Consider the following 24,764-nt stretch of genomic DNA (forward strand, 5'->3'; position numbering starts at 1 on the left):
GCTAAGTCGTTATTACGAGATACTAAGTCGTTATTACGACATAATATTATTTTTTCCGGTGACCCTAACTGGCTTCCGTAAATTTGTAATGAAAAGTACCGAAAAAATACCGACAAGCCGAGGTGTCCCATTGAAAATGCCGAGGTGACCCGAAAAAAGTGCCGAGGTGTCTCGAACCTTATGTGCCGAAACTCTCCAAGTGCCGAGATGACCAGTTACCCTAGCCCCCTTTCCCTCCCACAGCCGGGCTACGGCTATTGCCTTTATCAGAAATGAATAAAAGGTTTAGTTTATGTTGATTGTCTCTTTTTACAGAACGACGTGTGTTATTACAAAACGCTCAGTTTTGAAGACGCTACCACGGAGATACATCCTGTACACTGTAGGATATATATATACAAGATACCAGATACAAGAATTTTTATTTAGAGTCGTGTTTGTAACAATGCAACTTTAGCTCAGAAGAGCTATTCTTACGACTATATATAACAATCATAATTATTAGAAACAATAAAAGATCACAAAGGTAGCATCACGCACTTAGATAACTAGCACAGAAATGTAAAGGTCATGCGAACATAAAGCTCATGCAGCATATAAATTAATTCTATAAGAGACGCTTCAGTCTAATGTACATATATGCCAATATGGTAAAAACTAAAAATTGACAGTATACATGCTAATATAGCATAATCTAAAACAACAATACATACATTTATGAAACAATATTTAGGAATTTACAGCATAAAAGAAAAAATTACACAAAAGAAAGTAAAACAGCTCTAAGAACTAAAACTTGTGATTGACAAATATTTCTGGAGCAGTAAAACGAGAATTAAAAACAGAAAAGTCAATCCTTCATCTTTGTACAGATGTAGATGTACAGATGGGACCATCATTCTGGGAAGTATTCACACAATTATGTATATAAAATAAAATATACATATATAAGATAAATTAGTTAACAGTCAACAGATCCTTAATATCACATAAATTACATCTGTCATGCGCGCGTGTGCTATTAAGAAAATATAACCGAATTGTGGTAAGACTCCGGTATGACTACCTGACTGCGCTGCCGCAGCAGCATCTACGAATTAGCTATAGCCTGCTAAGCGCTGCGCTCTTACTCTATGTGTTTGTAGGTCATAGGTCAATAAGCCCCGGTCAAACTGATACGTACACAACACACACACAACATGGCTCTCGTAGGCAGGACGAATTTACTGAGGAAAAGTTTATGCTCATGGGCACGTAAGTATAAAGTGTCTGTATGTTTAGGCTTTATCGATCTCAATGATAACGGCCTTTTTGCATCTGGCCTTTATGATAATCAGTGTTGCTATCTAGATCTCATGGCCTAATAGATTGAGGCTGAACTAGGACTGTTGTCCAGAGACGTGTGTTATATACGTATACGTCTCTGTGTTGTCGTATATGATTTGCTAAGATCATCAGTGCTGTGAAGCACGGCATATCTATAACAGTTACACTTTTTTTTCTATAAAGATTGTGCTTTGTAAAAGTGACTAAGTTAGTGCATGAAGGACATAGGCTCATTTTGGCTGTGGTGTCAACATACACGTACCTATTTACATGAACTCTATAGTTTCCTCAGTCCTTTGTATGCCAATTACACTTTTATTTTCACTATGACTTTCTTGAGTTTAAAATATAAATATTTTTTTCATTGCAACACAAAAACGTGCATTATTCAACAAGATTAATACATTCATGCAGTAAGCCGACTTGGTTTCAAACAGATGCAGGCCACTACTTTATGTGTGTTGGTGCTGTTTAGGCCAGTGAGTGTTCAATTATCTGGGTCACACATATGTGATAAATGTGTTGACATGGCCTGTACTATAGCTACGAGTGTGTTATCAGAGCTCATTCACAGTATGAGATACTGGCAACTACAAGCACACCGCTAACCACCCCATGTAGCGATTAAATACCCCCTCACTATTGTAAGTCTATAATATATCTTGTAACATGAGGACCAGCACAAAAAAGTTTGTGATTGGTTTTAACATGCATAATTCATAGTGTTATATTATAACTGATTCACTCCTGAAGACACATTTGAGCTCTTCCAGTTCAAAGGTTGGAATAGTTCATAATGAAATTTCCGGGGTGAATGAGTTAACTGCATGATGGTGAAATAAAACTTTGTGTTTCCCTTTCACAACTGTCATACATGAGGCATATTTGTATGTGTAATAGTTATACAGACTGCAAACTAGATCTGTATATAGAAAGATGACAGATAATAAGGTTCCTTTAGGTTCCTTTACTGTGGGGGTATGGAGGGGGGGGGGGGGGGGGGAGAAAGGTCAGGTCGAGCAGAGTGTTCCTAAATGCCCCTATCCCCAGCTTCCCTTCCCAAAGCAAGCCCAAAGATGCAGTCTAAAACTCAGCAGAACCACACACCATATCCTAACCCTACTTTATATAGATGTTATGCATTATCATGCAACGATATAGGTCACAGAGCTAAAGCTGCATCTGTAACATCTGTGTTTTAACCAAGGCCCAATTATGGTATGAGGTCATTAAACAACATATATATACCCACCCCTACCTCTTAGTCAGACCTCAACATTAGGTCAATGTTTGCCTCAACATTAGGTCAGTGTTTGTATAACATCTATACCCTCCCCTATCTCTTAGTCAGACTTCAACATTAGGACAATGTTTGTATAACATCTATTCCCACCCCTACCTCATAGTCAGACATCAACATTAGGTCAGTGTTTGTATAACATCTGTACCCACCCCTATCTCTGAGTCAGACTTCAACATTAGGACAATGTTTGTATAACATCTATACCCTCCCCTATCTCTTAGTCAGACTTCAGCATTAGGTCAATGTTTGCCTCAACATTAGGTCAGTGTTTGTATAACATCTATACCCACCCCTATCTCTGAGTCAGACTTCAACATTAGGACAATGTTTGTATAACATACGTACCCATCCCTACCTCATAGTTAGACCTCAACATTAGGTCATTTTTTGTATAACATACGTACCCATCCCTACCTCTTATTCAGACCTCAACATTAGGTCATTTTTTGTATAACATACGTACCCATCCCTACCTCTTATTCAGACCTCAACATTAGGTCATTTTTTGTATAACATACGTACCCATCCCTACCTCTTATTCAGACCTCAACATTAGGGCAATGTTTGTATAACATCTATACCCACCCCTATCTCTTAGTCAGACTTCAGCATTAGGTCAATGTTTGAATAACATATGTACCCACCCGTACCTCATAGTCAGACCTTAACATTAGGTCAATGTTTGAATAACATATGTACCCACCCCTAGCTCAAAGGCAGACCTCAACATTAGGTCAATGATTGTATAACATATGTACCCATCCCTACCTCATAGTCAGACATCAACATTAGGTCAATGATTGTATAACATATGTACCCACCCCTACCTCATAGTCAGACCTCAACATTAGGTCAGTGTTTGTATAACATCTATACCCACCCCTATCTCTTAGTCAGACTTCAACATTAGGTCAATGTTTGTATAACATCTATACCCACCCCTACCTCATAGTCAGATCTCAACATTAGGTCATTGTTTGTATAAGATATGTATATACCCCCCACTATCTCATAGTCAGACCTCAACATTAGGTCTGACTATGAGATAGGGGTGGGTATATACATATCTTATACGAACAATGACCTAATGTTGAGATCTGACTATGACGTAGGGGTGGGTACATATATTATACAAACATTGACCTAATGTTGAGGTCTGACTAAGAGGTAGGGGTGGGGGCATATGTTATACAAACATTGACCTAATGTTGAGGTTTGACTATGAGATAGGGGTGGGTATAGATGTTATACAAGCATTGACCTAATGTTGAGATCTGACTATGAGGTAGGGGTGGGGTATATATGTTATACAAACATTGACCTAATGATGAGATCTGACTATGAGATAGGGGTGGGTATATACATATCTTATACAAACATTGACCTAATGTTGAGATCTGACTATGAGGTAGGGGTGGGTACATATATTATACAAACATTGACCTAATGTTGAGGTCTGACTATGAGATAGGGGTGGGTATATACATATCTTATCCAAACAATGACCTAATGTTGAGATCTGACTATGAGGTAGGGGTGGGGTATATATGTTATACAAACATTGACCTAATGATGAGATCTGACTATGAGATAGGGGTGGGTATATACATATCTTATACGAACAATGACCTAATGTTGAGATCTGACTATGAGGTCATTGTTTGTATAAGATATGTATATACCCCCCACTATCTCATAGTCAGACCTCAACATTAGGTCATTGTTTGTATAACATATGTACCCACCGCTACCTCATAGTCAGATCTCAACATTAGGTCAATGCTTGTATAACATCTATACCCACCCCTATCTCTGAGTCAGACTTCAACATTAGGTCAATGTTTGTATAACATATGTATATACCCACCCCTATCTCATGGTCAGACCTCAACATTAGGTCATTGTTTGTATAATATATGTACCCACCCCTGCCTCATAGTCAGATCTCAACATTAGGTCAATGTTTGTATAACATCTATACCCACCCCTATCTCATAGTCAAACCTCAACATTAGGTCAATGTTTGTATAATATATGTACCCACCCCTACGTCATAGTCAGATCTCAACATTAGGTCATTGTTTGTATAACATATGTACCCACCCCTACCTCATAGTCAGACCTCACCATTAGGTCAATGTTTGTATAACATATGTACCCATCCCTACCTCATAGTCAGACCTCAACATTAGGTCATTGTTTGTATAATATATGTACCCACCCCTGCCTCATAGTCAGATCTCAACATTAGGTCAATGCTTGTATAACATCTATACCCACCCCTATCTCATAGTCAGACCTAATGTTGAGGTCTGACTATGAGATAGTGGGGGGTATATACATATCTTATACAAACAATGACCTCATAGTCAGATCTCAACATTAGGTCAATGTTTGTATAACATATATACCCCACCCCTACCTCATAGTCAGATCTCAACATTAGGTCAATGTTTGTATAAGATATGTATATACCCACCCCTCTCTCATAGTCAGACCTCAACATTAGGTCAATTTTTGTATAACATGTTTACCCACCCCTACCTCAGAGCCAGACCTCAACATTAGGTCAATGTTTGTATAATATATGTACCCACCCCTACCTCATAGTCAGACCTCACCATTAGGTCAATGTTTGTATAACATATGTATATACCCACCCCTATCTCATGGTCAGACCTCAACATTAGGTCATTGTTTGTATAATATATGTACCCACCCCTGCCTCATAGTCAGATCTCAACATTAGGTCAATGTTTGTATAACATCTATACCCACCCCTCCCTCATAGTCAGACCTCAACATTAGGTCAATTTTTGTATAACATGTTTACCCACCCCTACCTCAGAGTCAGATGTTTGTATAACATATGAACCCACCCCTACCTCTTAGTCAGACTTCAACATTAGGTCAATGTTTGTATAACATGTTTACCCACTCCTACCACCGAGACAGACCTCAACATTAGGTCAATGTTTGTATAACATATGACCCCACCCCTACCTCATAGTCAGACCTCAATATTAGGTCAATGTTTGTATAACATCTATACCCACCCCTTCCTCATAGTCAGACCTCAACATTAGGTCATTGTTTGTATAACATATATACCCACCCCTACCTCATAGTCAGATCTCAACATTAGGTCATTGTTTGTATAAGATATGTATATACCCACCCCTATCTCATAGTCAGACCTCAACATTAGGTCAATGTTTGTATAACATGTTTACCCACCCCTACCTCAGAGTCAGACCTCAACATTAGGTCAATGTTTGTATAACATCTATACCCACCCCTACCTCATAGTCAGACCTCAACATTAGGTCAATTTTTGTATAACATGTTTACCCACCCCTACCTCATAGTCAGATATCAACATTAGGTCATTGTTTGTATAACATATGTACCCACCCCTACCTTATAGTCAGATCTCAACATTAGGTCATTGTTCGTATAAGATATGTATATACCCACCCCTCTCTCATAGTCAGACCTCAACATTAGGTCAATGTTTGTATAACATATATACCCACCCCTACCTCATAGTCAAACCCCAACATCAGATTTGTCACGATGATGACACGGTATAATAATGTTTATGTGTATGGCAAATATATAAATTCACCAGATTATGTAATTTATGTGAGATTGTTATCTTTGTTTACAGACCATTAACTTTCTTTACAAACTTGGTTTTAACGTTGTGCATGAGAGCAAACAACATAGTGCAGGTAGCTCTGAATGATTTTGAAAAAAATAGTAATGTGTGTTAGAAGTGTGATGAAATTTTCCCACAGGTTAGCATGTTGTCAGTTTACAGATATATCCTGGTAGACACACTCAAATAAAATTCTTTAAAGTACAAACACAACATGATTTTGCACATATATTTACTTGTTCACAACAAATTAATGGCCGTAACTCTCACACAATGTTTCGAATATTTACCTGTATACTTATTTCTGATGTTAATTTACTTTATTCATGTAACAAATATTATATAAATATTAATTTCATACCCTACACATTCATATTCTGATATATGTTGCAGAATATAGCTTTTGATGGCTTGATAAAAAAAAAAATGTCCAAATTAATGAATATGATAATTTTATGTTTCAATAGAAAATGCTAACATATCTTCATTGAAATATATGGACATGTGTATATGATAGAATTATTTTAACTTAGTTACATAATAAATACATATATTTTAGAGAATTGGCTTGATTAGAGTGATATATTGTAAATTTGCAGATTTGTGAATTATACTAGTGCTATGGATGTGCAATTTTATATCTAGTTTTTCCTCATAGGGAAATTTTATATCTAGTGTGTCCTCATAGGGAAATTTTATATCTAGTTTTTCCTCATAGGGAAATTATATATCTAGTGTATCCTCATAGGGAAATTTTATATCTAGTGTGTCCTCATAGGGAAATTTTGTATCTAGTGTGTCCTCATAGGGAAATTTTATATCTAGCGTATCCTCATAGGGAAATTTTATATCTAGTGTGTCCTCATAGGGAAATTTTATATCTAGTGTGTCCTCATAAGGAAATTTGATATCTAGTACGTGTGTCCTCATAGGGAAATTTTAAACCTAGTGTGTCCTCATAGGGAAATTTTAAAGACGAAAATTCTGTCTAGCTTTACCTATGTTTACACATTCAATCATATAGCAAATATGTACTTTATGACTTAGAGCCCTGACATGAAATCTGTGTACCATGGTTTAGCTGGTAGGATTGTACACATGTACAGGAACCTGAGAATTTGTTACTGCTGTAACTAAGGTTCGGAGGGGGGGTAGATACATTTTTTGTAAAAAATGCCACTCCTTATGATGATGATAATATATTATCATCATTGGGGATGGCATTATGCCGAAAATTGATCTAAACCCACCAAACATGTAAAATTACTATAAACACCTTAGTTTAGGTCCAAATATAGCTGTTACAAATTCTCAGGTTCCTGTGGGATTGTACCCCCACCCCCTTGATTTTAGAATCCATGTTTAATGACAGGCCACCTGCACTTTGTACCCAGGTAAATGAAACACAACTATTTGAAAAAATATCAAACATGTGATGAAGGATAGGTATTTTCGTGAAATAATCTAACTAGAGAACAGATGGCAGGGAAACTTTGCAATGAAGATTAATCTTTGTCATAAACATGTTATAATCTGATGTCTTCACTTCCCCAGGGGCATGTCAGCATGGCATGGCCAGTTCACTGGCACCACAGATGCCTCCCTGTGACTTCAAACCAGATGCCTACAAGGTCAGTACAAGGTCATATACCATGAAGCAGTCTAACATAGCTATTATTATCTCAATATGTCAAACATTCCTGTTTTTGGTCTGAAAGATATCTCAACCACACTGTGTCAAATGTCCCACTATATTATGATATTCTCGGTAAGTATAGAAAGAAGTGATCAGTTGGTTTTACTACAAAGAAATATGGAACACTCTAGTATGAGGTGTTATTTAAGCATTTGATGTTTCTAAAGGATATGTTTGATGTTTTTCTTAGATGAGGGATGTTTCTGTACCTACACGTATAGAGTATATCCAATGTTTCTGTACCTGTAGGGCATGTCGGATGTTTCCTTTAGTTATTGGTTGTTTGTGTACCTGTAGGGTATGGAGTTGTCTAAGGTGAAGCAGGTGAGGAGTGACAACCTTAACCCCGCCCTGTTCACCTATTACAAGAAACCCCTGCTGGTTCACCAAGGACACATGCAGTGGCTGTGGGATGTGGACGGTACCCGTTACCTCGACCTGTTCGGAGGAATCGTCACTGTTAGTGTCGGCCATTGTCATCCGTATGTATGATGGGAGTTAAAAGAAACGTTAAAGATCATCTATAAAGATATAGTTTTAGGATATATTTTAAGGGTCAAAATGATTAATTGATAGAGATAAAAGGCCAAAAGGTCAAATAAGTAAAGGGATGGTTATTAGAGGTGCAAGGTCAGGTTTTAAGCAAAGAGACAGAGATCAAAGGTTCAAGGTCATATTAATAAAGACATGGAAATCAAAGTTACAAGGTCACAATATAAGTAAAGATGTAGGGATCAAAAGTTCAAGGTCACATTAGAAAAGCAGTAGAGATGTAATGTTCAAGGTCATATGAATTAGCAAAAGGGTAGAGATCAAATGTTCAAATCACATGATTAAAGTGGCAAAGAGAAAGATTCAAGGTCACGTTAGCAAGGGATTAGAAATAGAGAAGTCAAGGCCATGTTAAGAAGGGGATGAAGATCAAAAGTTCAAAGTCACATTAGTAAGGAATTTGAAATAAAAATATTCAAGGTCACATTAATAAGGGGTTTGAGGTCAAAGGTTCACAGGTGCATGAACATGTTCTAGGTCACAGGTCTGAAGAACAGACATAACATTTTACCAAAGTCTTTAGTCATATATGTAGTACATGTATAGGCAAAAGGTTACAAAGAAGTGTGATGGTTGACTTTGTTTAGGACTGTGAGGAAGAGGGCTGAGGAACAGCTGGGGAAACTGTGGCACACAACCAATATCTACCTCCACCCAACCATCCATGAGTATGCTGAGAAGCTCACGTCTACACTGCCAGGTAACCTCAAGGTAAGCTGTTACAGGTGTTTAGGTCAATACTATCATAAAGGTCACGTTTTATATCATCAACTGGTAAATACTAATACATTCTTATTGATTACTGGTATCCTAACTATGTTTTTTATGTTCCAGGTGTGTTATTTTACAAACAGTGGTTCTGAAGCCAACGACATGGCAGTTCTCATGTCAAGAATGTACACAGGATCTTACGACATCCTGTCTCTCAGGTGAGTTAACTACAGAGGGACATACATAGATCTCTCAGGTGAGTTAACTGCAGAGGGACATACATAGATATCTAAGGTAAGTTAACTACAGAGAGACATACATAGATCTCTCAGGTGAGTTAACTACAGAGGGACATACATAGATATCTAAGGTAAGTTAACTACAGAGGGACATACATAGATCTCTCAGGTGAGTTAACTACAGAGAGACATACATAGATCTCTAAGGTGAATTAATTATAGAGGGACATTTATAAATCTCTCAGGTGAGTTAACTACAGAGGGACATACATAGATATCTCAGGTAAGTTAACAAAAGAGGGCCGGGATATGCATAGATCTCTCAGGTGAGTTAACTACAGAGGGACATACATAGATATCTCAGGTAAGTTAACAAAAGAGGGCCGGGATATTCATAGATCTCTCAGGGGAGTTAACTACAGAGAGGCATACATAGATCTCTAAGGTGAGTTAACTACATAGGGACATACATAGAAATCTCAGGTGAGTTAACGACAGAGGGACATACATAGATCTCTCAGGTGAGTTAACTACAGAGGAACATAAAGTGTGGAATTCCTTCATTCTTTCAGAAATACATTGTCATTATTGTAAACTATATAATTCTCAATACGCCGTATTAAGCATAGCTGACAACTCTCCCTCATAAGGAGGGAGACTACCTCAGTTCGATCAAAATTTACCAATTTCCCTCAAAACTCCCTTGTTCAAGTCCAAACTCACTCAAAACTTAAAATCTACATCCTGTTGTCAAATGATCTCCTAGTTACTGTAGGGTGTGTGTAATTATCATAACAGGTGTGTCTGAATCAAATGAAAGGGAACGATAAATTGAGCAAAGCAGTTTCAGTCGCATTTCACACAATTTAAGAATTACATAGTTTAACATATTGACAAACATATATCATATATGCATTTACTACATTACCATATTATGGTAATTCTTTAAATGTATGTATCATAATTATCTGTACATAAAAGTAATGCATATAAGATAAATATCTTTATATATTTCACAAGTGATGATATCCTTTATAATTTCAAATAAATGCAATATTTATTTATGTTTACAGAAACTGTTACCATGGTGCCAGTCCATATCTGATGGGTCTGACCGCCCTGAACACCTGGCGTTATAATGTTCCCTCAGGGTTTGGCATGCAACAGGTAACTTGATTTTTAGCTCACCTGGCCCGAAAGGCAAAGTGAGCTAATGCCGTGGCGCGGTGTCCGGCGTCAATATTTGACTTTTAACAATTTCTTTTTAATAATCAAAAGGCTGAGGGTGATGATATTTTGCCAGTAGCATGCTGGGATAAAGGGCTACCAAGTTTGGTCAAATGAATGACCTCACTCATATTCAAGTTCACAAGTAAATTGTCTTAAACAACCTTTAAACAACATCTTCTAAACAACCAAAAGGCCTAGGGGGATGATATTTGGCTGGTTGCATGCTGGAAGGAAGGGCTATCAAATTTGTTCAAATGAATCACCTTTACCCATATTCAAGGTCACAGGGGTCAAATATATTTAAAATCTTTAAACGACATCCTCTGAATAACCATGCAGCCCAGAATGATGATATTTTGCCATTAGCATGCCTTGATGAAGGGCTACCGAGTTTGTTCAAATGAATGACCTTGACTTATATTCAAGGTGCCGGGGTCATATTTGTTCAAAATCTTTAAACGACTTCTTCTGAATAACTATGAGGCCCAGAATGTTGATATTTAGATGAAGGGCTATCAAGTCATTTAAATGACCTTGACCCACTGTCAAGGTCACATTTGGTCAGATATGTAAATGACCTAATCTCATTAAACAAAAGGTCTAGGGTGGTGATATTTGGCAAGTTGCATGCTGAAATGAAAGGCTATAACGTAATGACCTTGTTCAAAAATCAAGGTCACAGGGGTCATTAGATTTAAAATCTTTGAACAGATTGTTTTGAATGACTTTAGTCATCAATACTGATATTTTGTCTGTAGCTTTATTTTAGATAACTTTTAGGTTACAAGTGTGAGATTAATAACAGGTGAGCGATGCAGGCCTATAGGGCCTCTTGTTTCCTTTCTCTAATATGACCTAGAATACGGACCACTTTAAATTATACTCTACATAAAAAGGATTATAACAAACATTTTTTTCTTTTATGAAAAGTGATCTTGTTTGATTATAGACAATGAACCCTGACCCCTACCGAGGACCCTGGGGAGGAGCACGGTGTAGGGATTCCCCCTGTCAGGTGAGTGTAATGCGTGTTTCAAAACAATAGCCCTGACTTCTAAGGGGTGGGACACACTTCTTCCTGTCAAGTAGGTGCACTTATATGCTGATTTTGAAATGAATAATCTAAAACAAGTATCAAAACAAACTCCTGAGAGCTGAATACACCTAACTTAAACTCGGATGAGTTGAATATCCCTCTTACTAAAATTGAGTGAATGTACCAAGTGATACTCTTAGCTAAAACCCTGAGGTCAGTTCTATGAAACAGTACATGGCCTTCACCGAAGGCTATTCAAACTTTTAATTTTGTTTCCTGGCTTTGTTGAAGGTACTTTAAAAATAAATTCTAAGTGTCATGTAATTAGTCTCTGTCAATGTCCAAGTTTGCTGAGAGACAGCATGAAGGATATGTGACCTTCAATTTCCTGGCTGTGTTTGCAGGTTCAGAGGTCATGTGACTGTGCTGAGGGTCAGTGTGAAGCAGGTGACCGCTACCTTGAACAGCTGGAGGATGTCCTGAGATTCTCAATGCCCAAAGGCAAAGTGGGGGCTTTCTTTGCAGAATCCATTCAGGTAAGTTTAATGATGTTATAAAATGTCATTTTATAACTGATGAAAGTCTCTGTCTTGTACGGAAACAGGTATTATTATTCCTCATCGATTTTACAGCGTGTCTGATTGGTTTAAACACATCACATGTCAGGATTATAAAACATCGAGTCTCCCTCACGCAACCCATTTTCCCTGTCGAGTATCCCTCTCCGAACCCCTCAAACAATATCGGACGAGTTGTCTCTCTTTGTCTATTAATAGACTCTCTAACGCCCGATGTGTTACGGACGACATCATCAACAATGGCTGCGAACTGGAGATTCCACCTTCCAATAGCTGAAGAACTTGAAGGACTGTCATTGTTTAATTTGATATAAAACCAAAACACTGACAGTGATAGGTATTTGTAGTATATATATGCTACCAGACCTAGTGAATTAAGGGCGAACAGTCACAACATTGGCAATTTAACACAGGGGCTCATTGCATTGCCTAATGTTGATGTGTTTTAAATAACACAGACTCCAAAGATGGAATTTTGGAATAATAAAACAGTTATTGCCCTGGTGTGAGGGAGACCTGAAGAGTTGTTCCCCCTCGACAAATCATGTTTCCCTTGGGCTTCACCCTCTAGAAACATGATTTATCTTGGGGGGAAACAACTCTTCAGGTCTCCCTAACACCAGGGCAATAAGTGTATAATGTTGGCTCTGATAACAGGAGAGCTATGAGAAAGTGGAAGGGATCATCTCTTTAGAAATAATGCTAGCGACATTAGGAAAGGAAGTATCTCAAAACAGGTGCTGGGGGCTGCAGAGGGACTGTCTCTTAGAACGGGTGCTGGGGGCTGTAGAGGGGACTGTCTCTCAGAACGGTTGCTGGGAGCTGTAGAGGGGACTGTCTCTCAGAAAAGGTGCTGGGGGCAGTAGAGGGGATTGTCTCTCAGAACAGTTGCTGGGGGCTGTAGAGGGGATTGTTTCATAGAACAGGTGCTGGGGGCTGTAGAGGGGACTGTCTCTCTGAACAGGTGCTGGGGGCTGCAGATGGGACTGTCTCTGAACAGGTGCTGGGGGCTGAAGAGGGGAATGTCTCTCAGAACAGGTGCTGGGGGCTGCAGAGGGGATTGTCTCTCAGAACAGTTGCTGGGGGCTGTAGAGGGGATTGTTTCTTAGAACAGGTGCTGGGGGCTGCAGAGGGGACTGTCTCTCAGAACAGGTGCTTAGGGCTGCAGAGGGGATTTTCTCTCAGAACAGGTGTTGGGGGCTGCATAGGGAATTGTCTCTTAGAACAGGTATCGGGGGCTGCAGAGGGGATTGTCTCTCAGATTGGGTGTTTGGGGCTGCAGAGGGGATTGTCTCTCAAAAAGGGTGCATGGGGCTGCAGAGGGCATTGTCTCTTACAACAAGTGAAGGGGGCTGCAGAGGGGATCGTCTGTGACAACAGATGCTGGGGGTTGCAGAGGGGATTGTCTCTCAGGACGGATATTTGGGGCTGCAGAAGGGGTTGTCTCTCAAAAAGGGTGCTGGGGGCTGCATAGGAGATTGTCTCTCAAAACGGGTGCTGGAGACAGCAAAGACAGAATGATAAACATGTTTTATACATTCAACACACTGTAAATGACATAAAATGTCATGAATTTTGTTTGGATAATTATCAAGAAGTTTTTATTGGAATTCCTGTAAACATTGTAGCCTATACAAATGTAGCTAAACTGAATCACTATAACAATGTCTAAACTAAACTATCGTTTAAGCACCTCTGTCAGTATGTTACTGCATAGTTTTGTAGAGTAATTGGTCATGTTTGTTCCTAGAAAACTTGTTAATGCTTTGAAACTGATCCCTTAATTTTGGAGGTCCTTCTCTATACGATTGGCATAGAGTTTTATGTAAGGTTTGTATTGCCTTGTTGACATGTCGTGTTTACTTGTAGGGAGTTGGAGGGACTGTCCAGTTTCCTAAGAATTTCCTGAAGCGAGCATTTGAGAAAATACGGGAACATGGAGGTCTGTGTATATCTGACGAGGTGAGACTGACTATGATGGACTGGATATTTTGGTCCAAATGTGATATTTGATAAAAAAAAAAAGTAGAATTCATTTAATGATATTTCTGCGTGATATTCCCATAGAGATAAAAATCTAAACTGAACAAACTAGTGTATGGCAAGTGAACATTTATTCAAGGAGCAATGTCAATCCTGTGTTAAGTTGGATAACTTTATATAGGATGAGTTTTCATTTCATATAAAATTTATGAAACGAGTCTTAAGAACTTTTCAATTTAGCGAGCCTCGCGAGCCTTAGGCGAGCTTAAATGAAAATTTCGTGTCAAGTTTCATAAATTTCATATGAAATGAAAACGAGTGTAAGATCATTTTATCACATAACAAGATTTGTGGCATTTATTCGTGTAAAACAACAATTTTCATGTAACCTTGAAATGTAAAAAGCCTCCATTTTGACTTCAGTGGGTAAGTCTGTGACGTCATGTACTTGTCCTAGCGTGACGTCATAATCGAAACAATTGAAACTTGCAACCAATCACAGGGCTGATAGGTCATATTGCATGAGTTAATATGCAAAAGAATATTACATGGGTATATTCACTGGATAACACAGATCATTATGTGATAAAAGATATTTTACTATATAACATATATATTATATAACAAATACTTATGCTTAAGATCTCTACCTTGTATGCTTATATCTTTTGTGTGTATAAGATAACTTATATACAAATGGCTTTTCAAAAGATATCTTATTTGTTATAAGATCTAGTGATACTGCTTTGCTCTGTATTATCTTGTAGTTATTTTTCCATCTATGAAATAAGGGAGCTAACCCTAGTTTGCTTTGTATAAAATATCTCATATTTTTCAAATTGTGATTTATTTAGGGGATAGTACGTTGTTTTGAGTGCTATACTGGCGATTAGAACATGAAATTTGGGTTTGAACTCGGGACCGATAGGTCGAGAGTTTAAACCAAATTTCATGTTCTAATCGCCAGTATAGACACGAAAAACAACGTACTATCCCCAATCTAACACACCTTAACAAATATACTACGTAATATGTTTAGAAACATTGTATTTCCTTGTACGAAAGTACTTTGTGAGCTGAACTGGCGACGTGTCATTCTGCAGCGGACTGACCAATTGGAAAGAAACTTTCAAAAGTCGGTCATTTAGCCCCGCCCATACTGGCGAGAGCTCGATCTGTATGTTGACGAGGCGGAATATTTGGATTGTTCGTGAACGTCCTTATTACCAAAGTTTACATTCGGTTTCCTATTGAACAAGTTCATACATGTACATGTCAGTATGCATACCAATCTGTGCTGATCGACAAAATCGGTGATTATTTGTATAGATTTGTGAAGAGTTTTGTGTAAATGCATACGACACATGTGAAATGTTTAATTTGATTTCGGATCTAAATAGATGCCTTCACACGGATGGAACGAACGTTTCAGTAATAAATGGAGGCAAGAGCAAGGAATGTGTTACTTTTACTTTTTAATTCATTAAACAAATGCATTTCATCAGTCGTTTCTGTTCTGTTGCCTTCTAGCCTGTATCAGCGGGATTTCGCTATGAGGCGAGCTTGACGCCATATTGTTTTGGTTAGAAATGGGGCGTGGCTTAAGTGCGATGGGAGGAGCTTAACACGATTGATCATGATTCTATCGCAGATTAGAACATGGTCCGTATCCAATCAAAACACGCGTTGCAAACGAATCGTGTTAGAATGATAAATAAATGATAATATACAGGTACATGTATTGGTAGATACATTTAGTGAACTTGCATACTGTCCTTATATTATACCAGGATAGACTTAACCATACACACAATGTCATTTAGGAAGGAATTATTAGTCAATTAAAGACACAAGCCCCCACACAGGTACCAAAACAGTTTCGGTGTTTAAACTATTACAAACCTTAGTGAACTACACTCCGGTACTCAACTGACCTTGTATTAGCTAAAGGTATACATGTATTGTATGTACATGTACTCACCTATGACATTATGGCAGATTAAAAATACTCCTGTTATAAATGTATCTTTCTTCTATAACTTACCTGTATAAGATACTTGTGATGAATAGGTTCAAGAATATTCCAGTTTTTCCTATATGTACACCCAACCTAGAGTGTTTGTTTGTGCTCCCTATACCAAAATGTGAGATAGTCGCATGAATGTGGGCTTTGTTGCATCATTTTAAGCACATACTAGTTAGCACTTAGAGGAGAGAAACATAAATACAAGTATTTCTCTCTTTGTTTTAACTGCAGGTTCAAACAGGCTTTGGAAGGACAGGAACTCACTTCTGGGGATTTGAGGGACATGACGTCGTACCAGATATAGGTTAGAGTCTTTTTCAGACTTGTGTTTTGAGAGCAAAGATGTAATGTCGGATGTAGGGTAAATTGGTTATGGTGTTTTTTTGTTGCCTTCAACTTATATGATATTATAAACGTCTATTTTGCTCCATTAAATTAAGATCTTAATGTTCAAGTGACATACTACTAATAAAAGAATTTTACAGTTTCATGTTTTTATATCTAGATAATGATTATATAATGTAGTTTGAACATCTGTGGAATGTGACAGGGCTTGTTTTAAATTGAAGTTTGGTAAAAAAAAAAATGACAAGAGTGATTCCATGGTGCAGTTGATGTTAGTTCTCTTTCAATTCTCATAAAAAAAATGTCCTTATATTTCTAAAAATATACAGTACAAATGCATTTGAATGTCTTTTGAAATGCTCACACCTATACAATTTAGGATTCCAATAAAAGGTGTGGATATTTATAATTTGTGAATATTGCATAATGACAGAAATTTAATAGTAATATTTCTTATTTTCTCTCTTTTTTATGATATCACCTGTTATCTCCTTTACATTATAGCTTTATAGGGATAGAGTTTGTACAATTTATCTCCCCTTTATAGTACAATTGAGACAGTTATCCCTTTACAGTACCTTCATTACAAGACTACAATTATATAAACTCCCTTTGCGATAACTTTATGGTGAAATTTCCTATTATCTCACCTTGCAGTGACTATGGCAAAGGGTATGGGTAACGGATTCCCATTGGCTGCTGTGGTAACCACACCAGAGGTTGCCAACAGTATGGGCAAAGCTCTCCACTTCAACACCTATGGAGGCAATCCTCTCTCCTGTGCTGTGGGATCCTCAGTACTTGATGTAAGATGAAGTTTCAATTTTTAGTTTACTGGAGTTTTTTCTGTGGAGCAACATGCGTCGTCCACCTTTATTCCAAGAGCTGTGTAGATTTCCACTGAATTTTTTTCTGGAGAATTGTAATGGTACAAAGGGACTCAATGTTGTATAAATAGAGGGTGTGGCACCTTGTAAGTAGGGGTTGGTCCCAGTAGGGGAAATAAAAATAAAATCTTACTCCTTCAGTGTAGATAAAGGGACTCTACCCAAATTTTGACTGAAATGTCTTTCGGGGCAAAGGGGACTCAATTTTGTATGAACAAGGAATGTGAATTCCTTTTGGACTGAGAATTGGGATCCAATAGAAGAATCAGAGGTGAAATGTTCAAAATCCTATTCTAATGGGATTTTAAATGGAGGGTTCAGTCCCCCTTGGGGCAGAAAGCCGTTGCTCAATTGGGATTTGAAGGTATTTCTACTCCTTTAATATGGATAAAGGGATTTCAACCAAGCTGAATGTGTGGGATTCTTAATTAAAAACAAAATTTGTATGAGTAACTACCGGTAGTGTATAGAACAGTTGTGTTACAACTCCATATCAAAGACATTAGTTCAAAGGAGGAAGTAGTGTTACAATCATAAATCATTTTCTAAGACTTGTGTATCTCATTATTAAATCATTGATTTTATTTGTTGTCTAGGTAATCGAGGAGGAAGGGATCCAGAACAACGCCCATGTTGTCGGTACCTACTTCCTCTCAGAACTTGAGAAGTTACGTGATGACTTTGAGATTGTGGGAGATGTTCGAGGAAAAGGTCTCATGATAGGTGTGGAGTTGGTACAGGACAAGGTAAACGAATTGTTTATTTTCTGATGTAGATGATTTTGTAGAAAATTATTGATTAAAGATGAGCCCTTACTGTTTTCTAGTATTTCTTAAACATACTTATCACATAACTGACAAATTGTTACTATGTCATACAGCCCATGGCATATATATGGTATTACAAACATGTAATAAAACCTTCACTTGTTCAATAATTGTATATGACACTCCCCTAAAGGCTGATGTTGTATCAAGTTATTGAACTCATGTAATAAATTAAATATGACATGGACACTCATGCAAGATCCTCTATACATAAATTAAAAATACTTCGATAAAATAATTAGACTTCTGAGTACCAAGGTCATTTTACTGTCTGTATATGCCTATCAAAATACCGTCTTTAATGGTAATAAGCTGTATAGGAGCCTAGATAGGATTTCTTTGAATTCAAACAGGATAATTCTTCTTAAAAACAATTTAAGTGGCTTTCACTTGTGCCTCCGTAGGTATATAGAAAACAAATTGAGAAGTAAATATTCACATATGTTTACTTTTAACCCTTTCACCCCTATATAACTTTAGTAGACTCAACCATGCATTGATCTCGACGAGTCCATTCTACCAGTGGTGAAAGGGTAAATTGACTCCAATTAAATGATCACTCTAAAATATTCGAATAAACTACTTGCTTGACTGTGAACGTGCACTGATTGCAAAAGTCAATCAAGGGGGTTATAGACACAATGTCAGTATTAAATTGAAAATCTGTTGCAACTCTGGTGATTAACACCTCGGATATTACATTGTATGTAGCATACAGAGTCCCAGCTAATAGCTTATCAATGAACTCCAACTGAACGCGGACAACATGACAGAATCTCATGACAGCTCACTTTGAGTCGGAATATATTAACACAAGGCCTGAATATATCATCTATAAGCAAGGTTCTGCTGTGTTGTAATTCATTAATTGAAAAAGTGTTATATTTTTACTGTTCAGGTAACAGATTTTTGGTTTGTAACACTTGTGGTTTCAATGGAAAATTCACAACTTCTTTTATACTTCAAACAAAGCCACAACACTTTTGATCTTACTGTCATTGAATATGACAAAAATTGATGTTCAACCATTTTGCTTCTTGATATTCACCATTGAATTGTTCTTTAAATTTTTCCTTAGTTCAAAAACATTTTCGCTTGAGGTTATTATTCATGATGATTGTAGGCAACGAAAACACCACTGCCTGCAGAGGACGTCAACAGTGTATGGGAGGATATGAAGGATATGGGTGTCCTCATTGGCAAGGGAGGGGTGTATTCAACGGTAAGTAATGGGGGGACGAAATTGGCAATCAGGGTAGGGGTGGCGGGATGGTATGCTTATCATTGTGAGTGTGGTAGGGACCATAAGTGAAGTAAAATGCATTCTATGCTGAGATTTTTAGAAACCTGACCAGGAAAGGGGAATGTTTTTACATTTACTACCTATTATAAGGCTGTGGGGGACCTGATTGGGGTTACCTGGCTTTCTATGCTTAGGATTTTGGGAATCTGAGCGGAATCAGTGAGTAATTTAGGGGATGTGATGGTAAAGGAGAGCATGTGTCTACAGTTACTATGCGGGGATGTGATTAGGGATGATATGTTTAATATTGTAAGTTTGTTGGGGTGCTCACACATATTATCTAGAGTGATGTCAGAAATTGCAGTTAAAAAACAGTTATTGTCTGTATAACACTCTGAGAGAAAGTTGAACGTGTGTTCGGTAGGACAACTGAAAGTGGTGTTTGGATAAGGCTGAGGAAACATGTCCGCTTCATTGTTGCAGGTAAATCAATCTTTATCAAAACTGTCATCATGAAAAAATAAGATATTTGTAAAATTATGAAGTGACTTATTTGAATTTCATGCAGGTGCTGAGAATCAAACCGCCAATGTGCCTTTCAATGGAAGATGCTAAGTTTTCAATAGCTGTGTTCCGCCGAGCCCTGGAGAACTACACTGCCAAGTGAGGGGTTTAGAATGTGTGAAACCTGCCAAACTCATTGTTTTGTTAAAAACATTTTATACCCAATTTTTATATTTGTATTCTAAGAACCGCTAGTCATATTATATATTGATCAACAAATGATACTATAAAAAACATTTTTTTGCAAAGAGTGGTAAATATTGGCTCCTAAGTACAATATTTATGTATATACTTACTATGTGCAACAGTACAATACTGTATACAAGATCCTTTTTGTAGGAGCATTTTGCTTTTAAATATTCATGATGATGTGAATCTTAAAATAATCAGAAACAGGAAAATGAATTCTGAGCAATTTTGCGTTTTCCACATAAATGCAAATATGTTTTGTGCTTTTCAACATTATTGCAGAAATATCAATGTTCAAAATCAATGTACATCGGATTGGATCATCGTCTCTGTCACAGGTGTTTGAACTGATTGACCCTCCCCCTAAATTTGAAAAACAATCAGACTTGAGGAAAGCAACTACTAATACTTATCTCAATCTATCATGTAATTATAGTAGTCTTGCTCAGATAAAAAAAGGGATTGGGCAAGTCAATTCAAGAACAGGTGGTTATATATGTGTTGTCAGTATTTTAAGTTTTTACTTTCATAAAAGCATTGCTCAATAGAACTCTTGTCAAGGTCATTATCTAATGTTTTCAAGGTCGTTATCTAATGTTGTCAAGGTCGTTATCTAATGCTGGTAAGGATTTCAGTTTAATTTAACGCGCGTTGTGAGCTTGGTTGGTCCAGCTGCTGGTCAGAATTTGGGGTTCAATCACACTGATATCCTTTTTATGTCGTAGTCTTTATGTTACATTTTACCCAGTTAGGATCTTCAATTTTTGTACATATTTAGGATTCTAGTGTCTGTATAATTAACATTTATTATTAACCATTACAGATTACACCTACATAGCCGTGACACAGGACATCTACTGTACATTTAAACTTTTACTAAACAGATACAGTTTCAGTGTTGGCTACTTGTATTCTATGCAAAACCTGTTGTGATTAATTTCAATTTTTTATATCTTGAAAAAACACCCAGTGTCAGTTATTTCGGTTTTGATTTTCAGTCAAGACAATGCAAGCATAGGTCTATCTCATTTAACATTTCAAGAATCTAAATAAAATATCCAGCCAATTTTCAATGTTAAAAGTTTATGTCAGTTAGTTCTGAAAAATTGTTCTATTTAAGGCTGCATTAGTATTGATCAGTCAATCACAGATTTTGGTTTTCTCCGAGCCAATATAAAACCATGTTACCTCGTGAAACGATTGACATAAAACAATACCACTGCAGTATATGGCAGGCCGTTTTAGCATTTGATCATCATGAAGTATGTGTGCTAGGTCATGTGTCTGTAGTTTGACAAAGGTGTAAGTTTGTTCTGAAATGTAGCTTTGTTTGTGAAATTGTAACATATCACATGAATATGTTAAATTTGCTAGAAATTTTATATTGCGATGTTACTGGATTACATGTTATAGTGCTTTAAGGATAAACTTTCTATTTTGGTGAGGTCATGAAATGATGAACGAAGTTTTAAATAACCAATCAAATTCTCAGAACAGGTGAGACAATCTACATTTTGCTAGACTTATGTTGTCATCTTATCAACTTGCCAAAATAGAATGTAATTGTTTTTTTACAGCAACTTTGCTATGACATGTTCACAGATATGTATGAAATAGTTTGACCAGTGGATGGATATTTCATCATAAAGATATATTAATGTGTACATTTGGTACAATACAACCTGAATGTTACATACATATAGGTTTACCCTGCACACACTTGCTGTGCTCACCATTGTATCTCATCAACAAAAAACATAAAAAAAAATCAATTGTTATTAATTTGTCCACATGTTTTGTGGTAGAGATCAGTCAGACATGTACACTTGTCAAATTCTCTGGTAGAATTTAGGGATATCTCCTTTTAATTGGAACACTGGTTTTTCTAGTGCGGAGCGTAATGTAAATAAATAACTTTATTGTAATACACCTTTATAATAACTTTATTGGTATACACCTTACATACACATGTATCATTTTAATGTATACACCTTATATAGTTATATGCACTGAAACTAGACCAACAGTCGCCTTATCTGAATATTTCAATCCATTTTGAGGTTGCTAAAAACAGGTTCCCTTGTATTATATGCTTATACACCTTATAAACATTGAAAACTGATTTTACTGATACACTGCCTTGTCCAACGGAATTTTGTAGCCATTTTAAAGAGTTAAGAGAAGTTTCTTTGTAGTATTTATGTTATACACCTTGTATATATATATTGAAACCTGATTTTACACATGACTGTATGTCGACAGAATGTTTAAGTTCCTATGTTGATGTGTAATAATGCTTTACACCTTAAATTAATAGGATTATGCATCCTAATTTTATGATAATATTATGATTATGCACAATGGAACTTGACTTAACCAACACTCTGTTTTGTCTGACTGAATGATTTGGTCCTTTTTGAGGTCGGTAAATCAGGTTTTCGTTGAAGTACATGTTGTGTACCTTGCATATATACATTGAAAATCTGAATAACCTGAGGTACTGTCTTGTCCAACCCAATTATTGTGTCCCTTTGAAGTTGGTAAAGTTTGGTTTCGTTGCAGTAGTATTTAAAATTTTACACCTTATGCAATTAACAATTATTATATACATTGAAACCGGTTTTCACTGGCTGAAAAAATTCAGTCTATTTTGCGGTCAGTAGAAAAAGGTTTTATTGTTATACCAGGTACATGTATTACCAATGATAAACACATTACTTATCTATATTTAGTGGAATTTTTATTGTCTGACTGAATGATATAGTCCCTCTGTTAATACTTTTTACCTTATAGTGTAATTAGGACAACAGTTATATTATTTTGTAGTGTTAATAATCTAGTGTACAATATAAATCTTTTCCATAGAGTAGCATTATAAAGTCATTGGGTGTTCAATGTAATACTGGTAGGAGAAACAGAAATGCATAGCCAGACCGGGATTCGAACCAGGGACCCTCCAAACTCTAGACGGACGCTCTACTCATTGAATTACCAGGTCACCGGTGATCGACAAAGTCCCGTTCCGCTACATTTCATTAACAACAGTAACCAAACATGGGAAAGATTGAAAAATTTGATTTACTTTCGCTGCCTGCATTGAAGCCAGTTAAGTAATGTCTCTCTATATATCCTGGAGGGAGACGAGAGGAAAGATTTTTCTTGCACATGTTTTACTTTTAAAATCAAGAAGCATGATCTTCATCTTACTTTTTTTTTACTCCACAATAATTCATTGCACATAACTACATGCTATTTTACACAATTGGTTTTGTCAAATAGGTGTTATTGTATGTAACTATTTTGGCTAATTACTAATTAATATTTTGCCTAATGGATTCTCCCCATGAATTAAGTGATAGATGCAGGTTTACAAGTCTGGTGTCAATAAATTTGTATTCAAGATGGTGCTAAACATAATATTCTAACAGTGTTCAGAGGATAACCATCAGCAGCGATGCTGTAATCAACCCGAGTGGCAAGTGGTATAGTTAGAAACACAAATAAAATGAAAACGTAATGGAAGGGTGGTTTATGAAAATACAATAGTACTATTCTGTCTTTGCGTATTGCAGAGTTATCTTCTCTTGGGAGCAGGTATTGATTGTTACGTCATTGGTCTGTGTGAGAAAATTACGTCGTTTTCTCAAAAATTGATGACTTTTCTCTCACAAACAAGTGACGTAAAAATCAATACCTCCCCCCAAGAGAAGATAACTCTGCAATACTCAAAGACGGAATAGATGGTACATGTACCTGTATGTAGAACTGATTTGATAATCATCACCATACAACTTGTGATCACTGCTTTGTTTATTTGTAATAAAATCAAATATTACCAGAATTTCGTGTTTATTATTTGTAGAACCAAACGTCTGCCTTTATATGAATATATTTGTATAGTCCAGGGAAAATACACCCGAAAAGGCTCTACCTGAAACAAATTGCAATCCAACGGATGGAAGGAAATTCCATATTGATGTGATTTGTTAAAAGAGATAATCCAGTGGATGAGTTGACTTTTTGCCGACATTCAGTATTTTGTATATTTAATACATACTAAAACAACTTCTCACGATTGTTGATTCAAGTACCAAGGACCTTGCACATTTAATGTGAATAAGGGACATTTGTTCAACGACAAATTCACTGGAAACATGGTCATCAATCCAAGCGAACAAGTTCTGCTTAATTCATGCAATAAACACAGATTTATATATCCCCTTAGAAGCAATCTCGTTTTAGAAGGATGCACAACTAAACAAGCTTTGTAGGTGGGGGCTGCCCAATCACTGGCTTGCTCGGACATCTCTCTCAGACTCTCCTCGGAACTAAATTTTCCTTCTCTTAACTTTAACTAAGTGATTAATT

General features: G+C 36.8%; 1 protein-coding gene across 1 annotated transcript; it reads left to right on the plus strand.

Annotated features, from left to right (window-relative positions):
* Positions 1-1,099: 1,099 nt before the first annotated feature.
* LOC110453623 (alanine--glyoxylate aminotransferase 2, mitochondrial-like) lies at positions 1,100-24,018 on the plus strand. Its single transcript, XM_021502651.1, has 14 exons — positions 1,100-1,254; positions 7,845-7,921; positions 8,284-8,468; positions 9,126-9,249; positions 9,373-9,467; positions 10,562-10,655; positions 11,668-11,733; positions 12,159-12,290; positions 14,202-14,294; positions 16,573-16,645; positions 17,344-17,492; positions 18,170-18,319; positions 19,524-19,622; positions 20,212-24,018. Exons 1-14 carry the CDS (start codon positions 1,200-1,202, stop codon positions 20,308-20,310), a joined length of 1,491 nt encoding a protein of 496 aa, XP_021358326.1. The 5' UTR covers positions 1,100-1,199; the 3' UTR covers positions 20,311-24,018.
* The last annotated feature ends 746 nt before the right edge of the window (positions 24,019-24,764 follow it).

The sequence above is a fragment of the Mizuhopecten yessoensis genome, unplaced genomic scaffold, assembly GCF_002113885.1.
Source record: "Mizuhopecten yessoensis strain PY_sf001 unplaced genomic scaffold, ASM211388v2 scaffold7473, whole genome shotgun sequence".
NCBI lineage: Eukaryota > Metazoa > Mollusca > Bivalvia > Pectinida > Pectinidae > Mizuhopecten > Mizuhopecten yessoensis.